Below are 20,160 nucleotides of genomic sequence, written 5' to 3'. Positions count from 1 at the left end.
ACAAAAAAGACAAAATCATAAATCTCTGATATAAGTACACGGGTGCAGATACACCGATTTTCCCACACATACCATATAGAACCACAAGTATACTGCATGCATTTTGCATGCTAGGATATGCGGTGTTAAACACAATTTCATAGACACACATAAACACTACGCCGTCGTGCCTTGATGGATGGGGCACTCGCGCTCAGTTTGGACCTGACATTCTCGGACAGTATAATACGCAATTACTCTCCCTTATCACCTTGGCCAGGACAATAAAGCCTTACTGTGCCATTGCTCACGCCAGCTAAAGAGAGAATTTGTTTTCACTTTTGCAGAGACACCTATCTCCATCATGGGGCCACAGTTCAGCCTGGCCCCACTGAGGCCTAAAAAAAAAAAACATAGTTGGATCCCGCTCATATTATAGAACACACAAAACACCAGCCGGTGAAGAACAATGGGAGCTCCTCACAAAAATGAAAAGTAGGGTGGCATGGTGAGCTGTCTGCACAATAACAAATAACACTTTATTTTTGCAATAACCCATTCCTGACTCAAAAGGATAGAATACCTGATGCACAAGTTATAATCAGAACATATTGACTTTGAAACCTCTTTCTGTCTTATACAGACTCTAAATTGTACTTATTATATACACATAGCCTTAGACAAAGAATCTAAATTCTACTTAATCAATTGTCTGGTACATTGTCATACTCTGCTGTCATTACTTATCGGCCTTCACTGGCAAAATAACAACAGGTTCACCGACTAATCATGGCCGCATCTGTTAGCCAATCATTTGCATAATGAAAAAAGACAGACTGAACATCATGATGTGTCACATCATCATGAATTATCACAAATTATTGTGCTGAAAAATGCATTTACCCCTAAAAGTGAACTGATTTCTTATTCAAAAGTGGGAGCATAAATAGATAAAATTTGAGGCGAAGCTAAAAAGTTCTAAAGAGAGCGTGGGCGGATTCCTAGGGGGGCCATGCGATCTCTCAGATATGGTAATGGCGTAATTGTCATATTAAAACAACACAATGTGCGTTTAGGAGTCAGCAGGTGTCACAGTTAGTGAAAGCCCACACCAGCCCTCCTACTATACACTGTATTAATTAGTTCGACACTGTTTCGACTTCCTCCCCCATCCATGCACTCACCATGGGAATCACCCATACTGATGCTTAATACATACATCACCCCTTCTCAGTCTCTTTCCGTCTCTTGTTCTCTCTTTTCCTTTATTTTACCATTTCCATATTTTTCCTATCAACGAGCGTTAATAGGAAAGGTGTAATTGAGAGGCACGTCTGTCGGAGATTCATTTGTGTCGCTTTGTGTTTGGTTAAGACTTAGGGTTGCGTATTTTGGACCTTATTCTGGCAAGAAAGCCCGATAATGATCATTAATGTTCTCCCATCTCTCCCTTTACTTTATAAGGTTGCAAACCTTTCTGCCGTTGCAACCAAATGTTGTATCCTCAAAGGTTCCATCCCTCACACATGGTACGAACGGTTAGACTGAAAAAAGGATGCACCACAACTCAATAAACAATAATAGTCAGTGAGGGGTCACAGCAGTCAGAGGCTACATATCAATTAGACCATATAAGATGCCACTATGAGAAAAATAGTCTCATTGCTAACAACAGAAATTATGCTTTAAACACTTGAGAGGAAAAAGTTTTGAACTTTGCATAAATAACTGTAGAGTAGTCAAATAGACTATTAATTGACAGCCCAGGACTGCCAGTGCAATATAATTAGAATATTTTTTTACCACTGTTCCCCAACTATAATTATCCCCTCTATTATCTATCTCTGTCTGAATAGGAGATGAGTGGCATTTGATAGATCTCACTCCCTGCTCATTTACATGAATTTGAGTAGCAGCCTTGATAGCATTGCATCAAGTGCGAACCAGATATGCCATCCATAACATTTAATCTAGACATTTAAATAGTGCAAATCGAATGTATAACAGTAAAACACCCACAAACATTCATCTATTCAAAAACTGTCAATCATCGGACTGCTTCGTTTAGCCAGACCTAGACGTTTGTGAAGAAGTATTGTTTCTAATGGATAAGCCTGGCTCACACCGAAGGGTCAACATGAACATATCTCGCTGCCGAGAGAGATAGTGGGGTTTAAAAAAAATTCCGGATTTAAAAGCAGGATAAAGATGAGGCCTGTTTCAGATGTCTCTATCCCCTGTATTCATTTCCTCCATCTGTAAACCAGCGGGGTCGTCCATATCCTCAGCTTTCCTCCTCCCACCTTTCCTGCACACCTCTCTCCCCCACGGACCACTCAGAACCCCTGACACCGACAGAATGTTAATCGGGGCTCTAATTTACAGTTTCATTTGCCCCTATCGTAAATGATCATTAAATATATGTGAAGGGACTCTGGATCCTGGAGCAACCGCTTTGTCCAGCAGAGACTGGAGCCCTACAATGACCAACAGCTTTTACATAATTCTACTGTATTTAAAGTTCATGATCTACTGATACTTTTGATTTTTCAATTAGATTAAGGATTCCAAGCACTTCATCTCAGTGTTCTTTAGCACTCTAGCCTGGTGCCCAGTAAAACATTTTGTCTTGACATCATGCAGTTTCAATCTAAGATCAAGTGATTAAGAAAATATCAACAAATTAATAGCGAGCAGTGCATTTTATAATCAAGACGCACTCTTGATAAGACGAGATATGGTCAGATGCTATTTTGATATTTACAATAATTGCAATACGCTGACTGGGAGTATTACACACTCATTTGGCTAGATTCAGACTTCCCGGATAAAAAAACATGAAGTGAATAAAGTGATTCACCACTGGTCATGCAAGTGTTGTACCCTGTAAAAATTAACTTTGTCACAGGAGGAGCAAACAACCATGTAACAACCCTTTCATACTCATGGACTACTGTAACCTGATAAGGACGTACAGGTTGAGAAATAGACAGAAACAAGGGGTGGAAAACTGTGGGAGTGAGGGGGAAAGATGGAGATGTGTAATAGTAGAAAAACTTTTTCAATTTCACCGACAATTTCCTGTGTAATTACTGATGTGGTGTGATGGCGTTTTAATGACAGGGACAGTGATATTATATGTGTACGTGTGTTGTGTGGATGTACGTGTGCGAGTGTGTGTAAGCATGTGTGTGTGCTGGGGAGATCCGGCCAGGGCTGTTGATGATGCTAGAGTAATGAGATAGAGCCATGATATGGAGATTAGGCCTATCTGCTCTACACCTTACCCCCCCCCCAAACACACACACACACACAGACACACACACACACACACACACACAACACCCCCTCGACACCTTTCACCCCCACCTATCAACCCACTGATCATCAGTGCCACAGCGGTGACCATCAGCGCCACCATGCACCATGCTAGTCAATGAGCCAGTACCTGTAGTCGCACCAGGGGCAGCGGTATGGTTTCTCTCCAGTGTGAACACGTTTGTGGCGTGACAGGTGGGACTGCGTGGTGGAGGCGAAGTTACAAAGCTTACATTTGAAGGGTCTCTCCCCTGTGGGACGAACGGATTGTAAACAGAGAGACAGTGGTGAGAGTGGATGCCATGAATATTTGACTGACAATCACACTGAAGTTCTCACTAAAGTGCATGGCGACATTGTTTCAGTAGTAATATTCCGAGATAAAAAATGTTAACCTTAGAAATCAGTCAGTCAAACCCTGACAAGCAAAAATCGCGTGACAGGCGATTCTCGTTTAAATTTGCAGTTAAATCTAGAAATGGCGGAAATGACACATGTCAGCACAGACAAGCAAGTCTGATATCTTGAGGCTTTTTTGGAGGGGAGCACATAGTAGAGAAGATGGGGGAACAAATAAAAATGAAGTATGAAAATCGAAATGGATATTTTTAACAAGATGCTTGATCTTTCGCTGGCTGTCAGACAACAGTTAAGAGAAGTATTTGTTTCACTTTTCCATTTTCCAAAATAAAACCCTTGTTATTGACAGCCTATCTGAGAAATGCAATTTCCCAAAGTGACAGGATGGCATGGTGAAATGATAACTGAAATTAAAAATCACAGATTCAGTCAGCCGTACTGTTACACATGCCTATCGGCTGCATGTCACACTGATGTTTCTGAATGCATAACTGTGTTAAGAAACGGATCCAAAAAAAAAAAAACGTCGGGAAAGAAGACGTGAGAAAAAAATTCAACATATAAAAATCCAACTACAATTGAGATCTTTCAGTGTCAATCACTGTCAAAGACCATGAAGGTCCACCGCAACTGTTTTTGCGGTCTCGCATTGCTTACCTGTGTGTTGACGTTTGTGTTTGGTGAGGGCATGTCTTGTACCCCCGGCAAAACCACACAGGTCACAAAGATAGGATTTTTCTCCTGGTGAGAAGAAAGAAGAAATCATTAAAGATGGAGTGAAAAAACAACAGACTCACTTAGAAGAAAAAAGGGATGTCAGTTGAAAACACGTCACATTTAAGACATTTAACCTCCCTTTAGCTAAAATTGTGAAGAATTGACATCAAATTGTATATGTGGTGTTTCTAAGCTGCATAGCTCGTGGAACTTATGCATGTGAGAGTTCAAATGCTCAAACTGACCGACTGCTTCACAATGCTTTGCCATTCTTCTGACTTCACGTAGACAAAAGTGAAGGATTTATGATCTGGTTATTTGATTCAGGGAGGCATGGTAGCTCAGCGGTTAGCATTTCTTCCTCAAAGCACGAGGGCCCCCGATTTGACTGAGATAGGAGCGTTCTCCAATTTCCTCCAAAAGTGCAAAAACATGCAGTAGGTTCATTTGAGACCCTAAACTGCACAGACAGGTAAATGATAAAGTGAATGGTTGTAAGTCTCTATTTGTGACCCTGTGATCGACTGGCCGCTGGTCAAAGGTGCACCCTGATTCTCGCCCACTTCTGGGATGGACTCCAGCACCCCCTTGACCTTACTAGAACAGGAAAATGAGCTACCTCAGATTTCTTTCTTGTTGGAAACATGTGTATCCTATGTCTGTCTGCGTGTGTATCTTATATCTATTTATTGTTGATGTCCGTGTTCATGCGCCAGTGTGTGTGTCTGTTTGTGTGTTTGTGCATGTGCATGCGTGCGGTTGTGTGTGTGTGTTTTAACTGCATATTTTGGAGTTTGGTGAAATGAAATTTCGACCGCTCCATGTCATTTCTGTTACATGGTGGTATTGACAATAAATATCACTTATATAATCACTTATATAACTTCGATACTATCGCTTAGATAATGGATGGATGGATGGATGGATGAATGAGTGGATAATTTGATACAAACCTATTTTAAGTTTTTATACAAAATAAATTACTAAAAAAGCCAAATGGCAGTTACCGTGGAGTTGATCTAAATGACAGTTTTATTCGTATTTTTGAAAACTATTAATCTTGCTTTGACAAAGACTGACAGAAAGTCTTAGTGTTTCCCAGATTATAACTGGAAGAAATATGACCTGAATCGATGGACCTTCTGCTAAAAGACATAAAGACATTATTCGTAATTGTGCAAAGTCATGTGTTAGGTGTAAAACGTAGACTGTGGTATACTTCAGTCGGATAAGTTCTTTTTTGTGTAATAAGTATGAAATGAGCAGTGTATCAGAAGAACAGTGATGAAGTTGTGCGTCCTTTAAGTCTTTCAAAAGATTAAGTGATGGTCACCTGTGTATTCCAAACAACCTAGCCTAAACACAGAAAATCCATCAATAATTCATATTTACCGCAGCTAATGTTTTCATTCTCACAGACGCGTGAATTGACACATTTGTGAAAATCAGCAAATTTGATTCCCTTTGGCCTTTTATGGGAAAGAAAGGAGCGGAAAAATGGGGAAATGACGAAAACATGATTTACTTAAACTAATTGCTGCGTTACCATTGAGCCGAAAGCAAAAGCAAATAAATAAGTAAAGATACAACAAACAAAAATCCTCGGCGCTCAACTGTAGGCGTAAAAGAGGAAATTGATAGTGGGGCAGTCTGATTTAAATCAGCAAAATAAAGGGTTATAAACAGAGAAAAGAAAAAGCAGATTGAGCAGATGAGCAGCAGGTCTAGTTGGCTAACAGATGAGCCAAGCAGAAGTCACAGATCACTAGTGTATATCCATCAGAGCTCTCACAGCTAACTAATTCCTCCAATCAGATGGATCCATGTAAATATGTCAAATGGGGGACGGGAAATTGCCAGTGTGGTTTATTGACTGTGATAAAATCTGAAAAGCACCGCTGAACATAATTACATACTTGTCAGAGCCATAAAAATTAGCTTTATTATCAATGGGATGGTTTTCTACAACTTCATTTGGGGGCGATGCCTTCCAGATGGGGAGCGTGGAGAGCTTTTTCACACTTCTGCTCTCTTCCCTGCATCTGGCTCTGTCATTAACAGCATGATGGTCTCCCTCTCTCTTTCTCCCTGCCATTGCACAGAAGTAGTCACACTCTCGCCTGCGCACAGACACACACACACACACACACACACACACTGTGTAACATTTGCTATAAGACACACTCAGGCAAACACATGTGCAAGTCAAACACATGCACGCTCAGATTTACTCAATGGACGCAGATGTGAATGCAAATGAAAACATGTGCAGTATCCCACACACAAATCAAACTGCATGCGGTAAGCTGGTGACACATTTCCACACACGTACATCTTGTGTGCCGGCACATGCTGTAGGTGCCGTATGCATTTAGACCCACATGCAAATAAAAGCATTCAATGTGTGTACAATATATAGACAAGATTCTTGCCACTTAAATATTCATCTAAATGCTTAAGTTGAGCTCCCGCTCCCACCACAGGCTAATAACATGCGGGTGACTCTTCCAGCTGGGCCTCTGCAGTGCACTGCACTTCTCCTGCAAAGATAGCAGCTTTCACCGGGTCCACAGAGACAAAGCTGCCTCAAGTTTCCTCTATTACACCCATTTAAAGGCACTCAACTGTGAGAAGAGTTTTAATGCAGTGCCACTTAGAGCGGAGAAAAACAGCCTTAAAACCCTGCATTCGTTAGCCAATACATTCAGGTTCACTTTCCAATCTGTGTGCCGATGGTCTTTGACGCAAAACCCCTCCCTGAAATTAAACAAACCGAACCAAAAACCGTTTGTTGTTTTTACAGCAAAAACTAGAAAAGCCTGTATTCCAAAAGGTCGACGGGTGATGGTTTGCGATCGATCCCCCTCGCATCAATCAGTAGAGTCCTAAAACCACAACGGCATGAATATGTCATGTTAAGTTACGAGAAGTGATTCAGACATCGTCGTGCAATTCGGGTTTTCCATAGGCTTAAGGTAGCGTTTTAGATAAACGGGGCTTCCTGGGTTTCAGATTTGAAAACAGACAATGTTGAGAAAAAAAAAAAAAAGGCATCATCATACCTGTGTGTCTCACCTCTAAACTGGATGCGGTTGGATCTTTGCTTCACATAGACGAAACAGTGCTGATTACCCCCTCTAGCCCCTTCCCTCTCTCCGCCTCTGATTACAACCAACGCTACAAGACCCCACCACAGAAAAATCCATAGCCATCGATCCCTGTGCCCAGCCGCGGTCACCACAATTATTCCGGAGGATTCTTGAGGAGGATACATTGGCAATAAATTATATGTGCGCTTTTCATCCCCTGATCTGTGGTGGTGTGCCCTCCAAGGACCTGGGTGGGACGGCGCGGTGGGGAAGTAAAAGAGTGGCGCGCTGCTGTCAATACTGAAAGCGGTGACCGAGTGAGGCAGACCCAGACCTCTAAGTTAAAACACTGTGTTGCATCTGCTGGATTCATCCCCAGACACATTCACTAATATACTGACAATTAACCTTTGTCTGAAATGAATGTAGCAATTTTCCTAAAATCATGTTCCGTCCTTAAGCAGCATCAGTCTGCAGCTTTGCTCTCACATGACTGAATTCCCAACAACAGAACCTGAACTAAAACACAATTCCAAAACACAGAAGTGTTCCCTACACGGACACACAAGTTGCCCATGTATGCCAGCAGACACAAAACTGGCCTTAAAAAGCACAATTCATGTTGAACTGCCTGCATTGTCCTTAAACCATTTGGATATTTGGAGATTTGCTCGGTGTCTCTTTTGTCTTGTTCCCATGATGCACCTCAGCCCTCTAACCTTAGCTGAATTACATATGCCTCATAGAGAGACAATTAAAAGAACTTTGAAGACAAAATATGCAACCTCTCTTTTCATGTGTGTGTTTATATATGTATGTGTGTACGTATCTATGTGTGTTTGTGTGTGTGTGTGTGTGTTTCAAATAACCCTGGAGGAGTCGGCATGCAGCTATAATTGCCTCCCTCATTAGTTATGTTTTAGCAGGAGCGGATGGGAGGGCAATTAATTTTACCGCTTAATTTTTGACACGGAATCCACTGCTGTATTGATGTGTTCGCCATTTTGGGTCTCATTTTTCAGGGAAATTAATTGACAAAGTGCGAAGATTTATCAGCATATCGCCAGATTAAGCGACAAACTGAGGCAATGAGGAAATCAATTGTGGCCCTGTCGCTGCGTTCAGCCCTCCGCCCCCCCCCTCCCTCTACCTACAATGCCCAAGAGCCTGGGAAAAGCTGGATGGGTCAGATGCAGTGCACTTATTTATTTATTTGAGTCGCTCATTCATCAGCAGTTACAAATGACCCTGGCGGCTGACGACCACTGAATCCCCACCCCGCCCTCCTCACCATCTCTCCGACACGACGGGCGAGTGAGGAGGGAGCGATTAACATAAAAAACACACAAATCAGAAAGGAACAATGCATTCGGAGCGGGAGAAGGGGAGCTAGAGGTGTTAACTTTAGATTATTTTTACGTGATTCTGGATGTTACAACCGGTTACTGTCCGTGGACTGTGGAAATGAAACATTTTAGTTTTACATTTTTCTATGATATACCTTTTAAGTGGATGTATTTGTTAACATATTGCAAATTTAACATATTTATAGCTGGTATAGGCTTTTTTTAAATTTCTAAAACTATCTTTTTATTTCATTTTATTTTATTTATTTATTTAAGTTCAATTGGCCATACCCTGAGTAAGCCGCCTTCCTTAAAGCTTCTAGACTCAAGCTTTGACACACTACATATCGTTGCGGAAAAAAAACCCAATAATAACTCAAAATTCCATTGAAAACAAGAGTGAACGGTAACAGTAAAAATAGAATCAAATGAAATCAAAAAATAATCAGTTTGGTCTACTGAGCTGATGTGTATTATTATTTTAGTGTTAAACAATGCTCTATTTCACATTATACTTGACTGCTAAAGCTAGATATTAGCACTGTGCATTAATGTAGTATTTTTTCAGCAGCTTCTCTTCCAAGTAGGGCCTTTCTGTGTGCCAACTCTTTCTGTGGCTACGTCAGTTTTTTCTAGGATTTCCTGCACCAAAAACATGCAATAGGTTAAACCAAAGACGCGTGAATGAAAGAGTGAATGTCTGTATTTTCGGGGCGGTGATTGACTGGAAACTGGTCCCGGGTGAGCCCCCTTCTAGCCCAAAGACAATTGGCTCCGGCTCCACTGCATCCCTGAATGCAGGATAAGCACTAGTTTTTGGTAGGGGGGAAAGAACTAGGGACAGTGGAGGACGACACTAATGAGATGGATGGCAATGAGATGTGTGTGTGTGTGTGAGGCGCATACACACAAATACACACACACACACACACACACACACAAACACACACACACACACACACACACACACACACACACACAATTACTCACTGCTCTGCTCCCAGGACAGATGAGTTCAACTCTCATATCTCCAACTTATGTACTTATGTTATTAGTTTTGCATCTTAGCACCGTGACCGTTACGATTATATAACCTTTAAACAGATCTTACACATGCTGATAATATTTCAGTGTGTCAGGTTGCTGCAGGAAATGCGATTGCGGGGGCTTTATTGCAGAAGGTAAGCAGGTGACTCTCCACACCAATTACAGCTGTACAAGGGGTCACGGCAGAGCAAATTGTTCTGGCGTTTTTGAGCGTCATGTCATTTGCCATTTTTCATATCTTATTTTCATACATGCAACTTACCAAACATTTCATCATTTTCCGTTTAACTATACTCCGTTCGATCAGTCTTTCTTCCCCCCCAAACTCACAAAGACGCATTCACTCATTTTCACACAGCTACTCTGTGCCTCTGCAGGTTAAAGCTAGGTGACAGCATGACGCCAGCCACCTAATGGGGAATGATGAACGTTGGAAACAAATGAAAATAAAATGTCTAATTATGTCAGAGGAGCACTGACATTACATCACTGTTAAAACACATTTAAAATAGCATTCAGCAAGTCTCTCAAACACACACACACACAAACACACACACACACACACACACACACACACACACACACACACACACACACACACACACACACACATCGGGCACCCGTGACAAATGGAGGGCTCTCCTACAAGCATTCAGTCAGGCTGTCAGGCCACTGGCTGCTGCTGCTTGTGTCAGTGCCTTAACAGGGCCGCGTGCAGGACATTCCTGAGGCCAAAGGGAAGCTTCTGGGCAGCAGCATAAAGACACATTTTTAGGTGGGGCTCTGTCTTGGGGCTCTGATTGTGGTACTATTATTCATGCTGGCATCTATCTAAATTATTTAATCTGTTAAATAAATAAATATACACACACACACACACAAAAAAAAAAAACACCCCACAATGGAATCTCGGGTGCACTTGAAGGACGGTAATTAATAAGAAAGTGGGTAAACTAAAGTGCCGGTTTGACACAAATTTCAAGTGAGATCTAATATCTGCCTCTAAAAATTCATAATTTGGGATTTGAAGAGCGATTGTTCTATTTGAAGAATTGGTTCACGAAGCACAATGGTCATATCTGACCAGATAATAAAAAATAATACGTTTGAAAATCAGGTGGATTTGATAGACATACACTTGCTAGCCAGCATGGCTTGGGGAACAAACACTCTGACCAGATGGATTTTGGGGAAATATACATGACAGCTAGTTGAATTTAGGGAGTGCATACAACCTCTATTTCTACACTCACCAAGTTGGCAAGCAAAAAAAAAAAACTTGAGTGTGCTTGGCTTTTCCTCATCTCCTTTCAAACTCAAGTGGCGGTACATTACAGGCTTGCAAATGGCATTGACAGAACTAGGAGGAAAACTGTTTGAGTCTCTCCAGGGCTAAGATTGTGTTCGACTCTACGGATGTCGAAAAGCGGTACAGATGGACAAGTCAAGGCTATAATCAGCCAAAAATGTGTGTATCTTTCTTCCAAACAAAGCTGTGAAGACGTAGTTAATGTGAGATTTTCACAGTTAGCACATGAACTTAATTTTGTTTTACAGCTTATGCGGCTAAGGAGGAACCAAGAAGTACATTTTGTCTGATCCAAGTATGTGGCAGCCTGATCCAAGAATGGTGTTTCTTGAAACAGGCAGCATGTACATGTCAGATCTACGTCCGAAAATTGTTTCGGATTGGAAAATTATTCGATTTGTTTATGGAGGGGTAAAGTTGCGATATGGGGTATGGAGAATGTTACATCCTCTCCGTGTGTCTCACCAGTGTGCGTCCGGTAGTGATCTTTCATGGCTGACAGGTTGAGGAAGGAGTAGTGGCAGGATGGCCAGGCGCACTTATACGGTTTCTCCCCACTGTGCAGTTTCATGTGGTTGTTCAGAGCCCATTTTTCGCTGAAGGACCGATCACACAACTTGCATTCAAACTTCCTGCGGAGGAGGGAGGGCAGAAAAGAAAAGGGAAAGGGGGGCCAGAGGGGAGAGGGGTAGGTGAGTTATTTTAAATTGTCTAAGCTGACAAAAAAAATAACAATTGAATCTTTGCTTTGAGAGAGGAAATGTTTGGGTCCTGCACTAAAGACACACCGTGCAGGGCCATCTGCTTGCCCGCTGTACATTTACAGCGACACTCACGTGTGCCACACAAAACACACACAATGCTGCTGGTGTGTCATGTCTGTATAAGCAGGCATTGATTTTTCTGTCCTGGACTGCCACCTCCACCATTTATTCTCTGCTTTGCACCAGGGCCCAGAGGACTCGAGAAATTCTGTTACAGGCCACACACACTCGCACTCGCAGTCTCACACACACACACACACACACACATACACACACACGTGCCAATGTGGTGTGCATGTGTCCGCACACATTCAGATGTTTGCACGCATACACACACGACCACACACACGACCACACACACGACACACACACACACACACACACACACACACACACACACACACACCACTGACCACTTAGCCATAGCTCGGGGAACAGTTAGTAACATTTTACCTGCAGCAGCCTCTCTTGCGGCTCTGTCATCTGAGCTCAGCTTAAGCTCAGTGTTGTCTGGTGATACCCTTTTTTTTTTTTTTGTCATGTTTGTTTTGTTTTGATCATTAACATCTCTGATTTGGAAAGGCACTATCAAGCATTGCGAGCGGTGTTATAGCGCTAAAAGCTTCTCTTAACGTTGTGGACGTACACGCGTTGCTCTTTCTTTGTGTTGATTCTGGACAGCTGTCTCTTCCTGAAAATACAACATCTGACAAGAGCTGTGTGTGTTTGTGTGTGTGTGTGCGTGTTGTTTGTGCCTATGTTCATCTGCTGTGTTATTGGGTTTGAAGAGAAAGACAAAGTAAACACAATAGAGCAGCCTATGCTGGAATTACACGGCACACCCGCTCTATAATTTGAGCGCGGAATGACTAATGTGCGAGTCATAAACAAATGAAGTCAGGTTTTAGGAAGCATTTGTCTTGTAGCGAGGACCATGTTATTTTAGGGAGGGTGGCTGTCTTTAAGTCCTGATTGTGTCGCTTAATCCCCATGGTATCTGTTTCATAGCGAGCAGCATGACACTCACCTGAACAAATAATGACTCCAAGCAGCATGTAGCATGTGTCTGAATCAATAATTCAAACTCATACATCTTCCTTACTGGAAGAAGGGGGGGGGCAAGGGAGAATGAGCAGGAGGGAAAGAGGGGAAGGGGGGGGGGGGGGGGGGGGAATTAAAAGGTGGAGAGGTAGAAAGAGGGAGAGATAGAGAGCAAAGCGTATCCTGGCTTCCATATCAATCTATATGTTCCATAAAAATGAATCGGAATGGGATATAGATGTTACTCCATGCAAGCTGGGAGGACATTTTAAGCCGACTTACAAGGACGGATGGCACAGCTATGAGATGGCGCCTTTGTCACCTGGCTCTAAGTTCAGATGCATTCTACATTTAAATGTGTGTATATATAAGAAATATATATATGTACAATATATATAAAGAGAGACGGACATTTTTAAGCTGACTTACAAGGACGGATGGCACAGCTATGAGATGGCGCCTTTGTCACCTGGCTCTAAGTTCAGATGCATTCTACATTTAAATGTGTGTATATATAAGAAATATATGTATATACAATATTTATAAAGAGAGACATATATATATACACATTTCCCTTGGTTCCTTTCTTCCTGTGGCTTTTATAGAAAAGCTCGTCACCCTATGCCACAATGAGAGAGGTAAGTAAGATGACTGAGGAGATGCTATCTTTTATTGTAAGCACTATCCACAACGCTCCTGCTTTATAAGCTAAACGGGCCATTGTTTATCACGGGGCGTAATCGCAAAGTCAGGCAGGCCTTGATGTGGGCATGCATGCTGGGATGGAGGAGGGAAAAAAAAAAAAAAAAGAGAGAAAGCAGAGGAGAGGAGACATCGGAGGAGTCAGTGCTGGCAGAGTTGACTATCAGTGGGGGTTTTGGAAGGATGAGAGGAGGGTTTGCGTCTTTTTTATGGGATCAGATGGAGCGCTTTGATCTTGTCCCTGCATGTCAGATCTCGTCACGATCCACTGACTTGCCCATACATATGCACGCTGCCTCTAAACAGCCAGGCACCGAATGAAACGCACCGAAGGTAGGAGGTTGCGTAGAGAGAAAGAGAGGGGCGTTAAAAAAAAAAAAAAAAGAAAAAAAAAAGGTTGTGCATACGTGCACTTGTGCAGTTATCAGTTATGTGTGTGTGTGTGTGTGTGTGTGTGTGTGGAAGAGGGAGGAAGACTAGGATGAAGAGGCAGCAGTAGGAGAGAAAGAGAGGTCAGCCTTTTTTTTTTTTTTTTTTTTACTATCTTTTTTAATTTAAAACAATTGGCGCTGCAATAAAAATCCAAGTTATCTTGGAAGGATTTAAATCTAAATAGGAAGAAAGTATCTAATTTAAAATTGCCAAAAAGTGAAACCGTTTAAGAAAAAGCCTCAAGCTTACATGTAGGAGTATGTACCTCTGTAAGGTGAGATAATCGATAAATAAATAAATAGATACATTAGTGACTGACTGAATAATTCGTCTGCTCTTACTTAATCACTTACTTATCACTTATCTTAACTGCCATTATCTTTATCTCATTGTATTTACCAAATAATTCATCTTTAATCTTTGTCTTTCACCTTTGGTCTTTATCCTAATGTTGTTAATCAGTTTGAGCCCAAATCTATTATAAGACAACGTGGTAAAACACACACACACACACTCACACACTCACACCACACACACACACACACACACACACACACACACACACACACACACACACACAGATACAGACACTAAAACATATCTCGCTTTTCACTGACCTCTCCTTAGCATTTTGCATTGCTGTCAATATTGAGCATCCAGAGTCCACTGCAAGAATAGACATCTGTGACGGCAAACAAGTTCTACCCGGTCATTAAATCCCTGCTTTAAATCCAATCCCATATTTCTCCCCACCTCTTCCGCTTCCCTCCCAGATTATGAAGCCAGGCCACATGATTGACACGTTGAGCAGATTTATTCAAAGACCCAGGTGGGCCTCTTGTCTGTATATTCTGAAAGCTGCATACATGTGAGTCTATACTGTCACTCATTTCCATATCTATACTATGATGTGATCCTGTCATCAATTTAATCATAAAGAACCTTTGTCAGAGCATCGCAGGCCACGCTGGACTTAATTGCGGGGTTTAAAAATCCCTTTGGAGGAATAACTATGTCCTGAAAGCAGAAAAAAGATCTGACTCATTACCACGCACTCACTACCACCCCCAAGTGGCAAGGTGGTGATTGTTGAGAGGATCTCAGCGTGTAGTGTGCTAAACCTAAACTGTGATCATATTTTTGGGATCCGAAAAAAAAAAAAAAATACAGATCTAAAAAAATAAATGTAAAATAATAAGTGTCTTGAAAATGTGTTTTAGAGTTACCCGCTTCGCTTAAAGTTTCCCTTTCTAACATAAAGGATACAGTGAATAACATGACGTTCAGTGACATTGCTATCAGCTGTGCGTATAACTGCTTTCCCTTAACTGCAAGTTTAGGTATAAACTGTGAAAACTAAACCGTCCACTGATCAATGGGCCTGTGAGCGCCATGCAGCTTTTTTAATTGACTAAACTAATTGTGATGGTCCTGTGGACCGCTAAGAACTCCTTCCCTGGTTTTTTACATTATGTTGACCAGTTGGCTGAGTGGAATAATCCTCTGTTGCTCTCACACTGCAACACAAAGACAGAAAGAGAGGGAGAGAGAGAGAGAGAGGCCGACTCTCGCCTCAAGCCAAACTGACACAAACATACAACTTCAAAGTGAAGACTGTTGTTTATTTGGCGAAGGGAAAAAGGGGGAGGGCGGGGAGGGTGGGGGGGGGAGAAAATTTATCTGATATGCAACTGTCAGGAGAGCATTTTCACATGCAAAATAGCGAGTGAGTGAGAGAGATTACCTAGAGGGAGGAACATGACAGCATTCACTAGGGTCAGGATGGATCATCATCTTCAGCCCCCTCCTCCCTCGTCTCTCTTTTTCCCTCTTCGTCGCTCTATCTTTATCTCTGTTACTCTCCCTTTCCCTCCCTCCTTCCTTCCGTTTTTCCCTTCCTTCTCGTCCTGTTTTCAGACTCCATCACTCTGCACTTCGACAACCCGGCAGCTTAAATTCAGACTAAATTAGCTGAATGAAGATTAAATCATTTGGCCCTGAGCTCTCCAAGATATTGGTAGGAAGACTGAGTATGCCTTAAATGGTGGTTGACTGGGTTCGGACCTAAATATGTGTCTGAGGAGAGGCTCTTCTTCAATAGCAGTCAATTTTAACCTGATTAGACAGCAAAGATAAAGTAAAAAATGAGGAAAAGATTACATTTGTGCAACGAGTGAAGTAAGGATGCTGGTTTTGTTATTTGTTTTAATTTGCATGCACAATGTCAACTAATGACAGACTTAACTGGAAGACCAAGATATATAACAAGGCAACGGGATGGTGCTTCGGAGCGACACCTCAGAAATCACTGGTCAGTGAAATCTGTCGCTACCGCAGAGGTTTTTTCTGGACGGTACTGGGGTGGAAGAACAAAGAAACCAAGCTCTGACGTGCTCTAGACATTAGAACAATAGTGAAAAGTCTGCTGCCAAAAGGAATTGAGGATCTTTTCTGTAAAAAAAAAAAAACAACCAAGAATTATCCTAGAGGGGCATTTTAAAGTCTACAGCCAGCATGTTGTACCAAAAGCAACTAAAAACCACTATGAAGATGCCACGTGTGTCTACGGAGTATTGTAGATGAACCTCCTTTGAGAGGAGTACTGCTGCATATGACTGCAATATAAACAACAACACACAAAAGAGATGCGGCTGCTGATTTATGTTTACCTTCAATCCCAGGAGGTAGAGGAGGAGGAGAGGAAAAAAAAAAAAAAAGAAAGATAATGAAATAAATAATAAAAGACCAGGCCCATCAGATAAGCTCCTGTTTATCCCGCTGTAGGGCAAATACAAATTGTCAATTTAATGAACACGGTGGACGTGATGAAAGCGGGGTGAAGGAGCCTCCTGTCTGACAAACAATCAGGAAATGTTATCTTAATATTGTTGCTCTGTTATTCAGCCCATAACTTAGGGGGTGGAGAGAGGCCACAAGGAAAAGGAGGCGGCATGGAAGGGAGAGAGGAGTGGAGGGGTGGGGGGGCACGGAGGTGCAAAGGCCAGGTCCCTCTGTGGTGGCCCTGTTATTGCCTGTTTTTATTATGAGTCATAGCTCAATAGTCCCAAACACAATTTGAACACATAGACCTGAGCCTAGGAAGCATGTGTGGAATTTTCTCCCTCTCTCTCTCTCGTGCGTGCGTGCGTGCGCACACAAACACACACACGTGCACTCGGACTCGCGCTCATACAAACCCTGCTTAAATTACTTGATATCTTTTTTTTTTTTTTTTTCCAGGAGAACAAAACACCATGATTCTTTACAATACAAACCGAAGTGACCTCTCTCTCTGCATGCATGGGCACACCGGTCTGATGTGAAGTTTTCAGACCCAATGCTTTAAAGCTTAATAGGATTTGAGGGTACAACTCTATGAATCAAAATGTTGTACCCTGAAAAAAAAATAAACTAAAATAAAATAAAACCAACAAATGACTCTGATTTTTTAAGGGTGATTATATGAGCCACATTATAACATACACAACCGTCTAAAGTATGGTACATTTGCACATTAACAACACCACAGTATGTGTATGGGATCAAGCTCATTTGTTTGGGATTTTTTTTCTTTCCTTGTGTTTGTTTAAAAAAGGAAAAAAAAACAACCACCCAGTCATACATTTGAGAATGTCATGAAAAATATGTTTTTTGGTAATAGGTTATTCAAAGCGAATAGGGAGATTCCAATATTTTGGAGCTAACGTGTATATATATTTTTCTCTTTTTTTTTGGTAGATTAAGTTTACATGTATTAAATAAAACAAGTCAAGTTTGCTCACAATCGTTTTTCTCTCGATACTTAGTTGGGACCAAGTCAAGTGAAAGAAACAGTAAATTATTTTTCCATCATTACAACTGAGTCAATGTATTGTTTTTTTAGGGAATACATTACAAAAACAAACATTCTTCAATTATCATAGTTCCTCATCACTTATATTAATATACCCTATCTGAGGTTTTACCTTAATATCAATACCTAACTCATGGTTACGACCCAAGTAATTGTAGGTATATCGGTGATTTACTTTAGCTATGTTAGGTGTGAGTGGCGAGCCAGTGTCCAAAGCACACTCACAGTCTAGGGTCGAAACCGTCATAACTCTGAGTTTTTTGTTTTTTTTTCTAATTCCCGAATTTAAAGCATTGCAATCTGGAAAGCCACCAAAATTAACTATTATCTTCATATTTATATATTGCTCGCACTAAATTGCGTCAGGAAGAGTTACTATCAATATGAATATCTGCAACAATAACTCAGTAGCGGCACTGAGGACAGGATGCTCTTTATCAGGCTTCTGATAGGCCTTAAATACAGCACTAGGCAGCCATATCAGAGCTTTTTCTCTCTAATATCAGGCTGCATTAGCACCTCGTAAATCAAATTACACTCCTAGAATTTCATTAGGCTCACCTGCCAGTGCTGCTGTGCTGTAGAAATATTTATGTTTTTATTTCGCAATTGTGCTCTCACAGGTACACAAAAGTGAAGGAAAGGGGGGCCGAGAGGGAAAAAATGGGTGATAAACCTAATTATCTTTTAAGAATACAGAGAAAATATGTCATAAATTGTGGAAATCTTGAGGAGGGTTGTCGTTTTCAAAGCCTTTGGGGTTGAGAGTTGGGGGACAAGTCTGCAAAGTGTTTTGCCATCTTTAACTGGGGCTAGACTCTTAGAATCTAATTAGCATCCTCCCTAAATTCGCTCTAAACAGAACTCAACAGGATGATGAATGATACCGATCAACGGGGCCCTCGACAACAAGCTAATCTGATAAAGCAAGACCGCTAATAGGGCAAATACATGTTCATACTGGATCCAAATGTTATGGTAGGAGTCGGTCTTGATTATCGAATCATCTCAAAAGAAATCACTATCGCATTTGTTCATTTGTTGTTTGTCGGTTCAATCATATTACCTGCAACATAAGCGTTTATGGTAACGTTTTATGAGCTGAGGCTCTGGGTGTTTCGGAGGCAGCGGTGGGAAAAGGGGAGGCCGACATTCCTCTTGCATTTTCTCCTAATCTAGAGCTACCGGGTATGGATTGCGGAGTGTCTGAATATGGATTTTGATCAGACACAAAGGGAAATGACCTGGTCAGCGACTGTAACAGCCACTTAATAAAAAATACAGTCAATAAATCGCAAACCTTCTAGCTGTAAATCATTTGGCCGTGAAGCAACGTGTGTCTCTTCCCCTATTACAAAATCCCTAAAAGGCCATTCTCTGAGCCCCAATATAATTTTATAATAATGAGCAGTGTCCTTTATCTAATTAAGAATGGGCTAGGGTTGTTGTTCTTTGTTTCCTCTCCTTCCTTGCTGAAATGAGGAAGTTGGCAGATCGGTTTAGCTCACAAATATTAATCAAATTTGCTCCATGACATGTCCAGTTAAAGTGAAGCACAAATAGGATGGTTGTGTGCTTTGTGTAACTTCTATATGTTACAACCGGAGGCTGCTTATCCATAATGCTGTGAGACTTTGCTGTGTGTGTGTGGCTCTGTGTGCTCCAGTGGGCAGAAGTAAAAGACCAGGTCCATTCTCTCTCTTATTACTGGAATTGTAATTCAATGATCACCTTAGATCACACGTGTGCCATAAATCAGATAGGCTTGACAGAGGATGAAAAATTGTATTAATAATGTGAAACTTATTATACAGTCCCAAATGCTCCCTTGATAAATGACATTGTTTGGGCCTGACAATGATTGCATTTAAAACATTATTTCTGTTTTGTGCTGGTGTGCGTGTGTGTGTGTGTGTGTGTGTGTGTGTGTGTGTGTGTGTGTGTGTGTGTGCGGTGCTGGACATAGGAACAGTGTTGGTTTGCTGGGTGGGGAAGACAGGGGTGGGCTTTGCAAGCTTCATTAAATATTCAGAATGTTTCCCACCTTTCTCTCTGGAGTCAGCAGGCATGCTCTGGTCATGGCAGTAAGGGTATATAATCTTTGTGTGTGTGTGTGTGTGTGTGTGTGTGTGTGTGTGTGTGTGTGTGTGTGTGTGTGTGTGTGTGTGTGTGTTGCCAGCCAAAGCGAAATGGCTGATGGCTC

The 20,160-nt window shown here is 41.6% G+C and overlaps 1 protein-coding gene across 3 annotated transcripts in view; it reads right to left on the bottom strand.

The window, feature by feature from the left end:
* The window catches only part of znf407 (zinc finger protein 407), a 138,406-nt gene that overhangs the window by 43,750 nt on the left and 74,496 nt on the right, over positions 1-20,160 (bottom strand). For all 3 annotated transcript variants that reach the window (XM_086154599.1, XM_086154601.1, XM_086154600.1), the window contains 3 exons: positions 11,631-11,797; positions 4,315-4,398; positions 3,428-3,548 (listed from right to left, as the gene is read on the bottom strand). In XM_086154599.1, coding sequence (XP_086010725.1) covers positions 3,428-3,548; positions 4,315-4,398; positions 11,631-11,797 — 372 coding nt within the window. The remainder of the gene's footprint in view (positions 1-3,427; positions 3,549-4,314; positions 4,399-11,630; positions 11,798-20,160) is intronic.

This window comes from Fistularia commersonii, chromosome 11 (assembly GCF_037954325.1).
Source record: "Fistularia commersonii isolate RoL2024-O1a breed Wild chromosome 11, RoL_Fcom_v1.0, whole genome shotgun sequence".
Lineage (NCBI taxonomy): Eukaryota > Metazoa > Chordata > Actinopteri > Syngnathiformes > Fistulariidae > Fistularia > Fistularia commersonii.
This window is presented reverse-complemented; position numbering and strand designations above follow the sequence as displayed.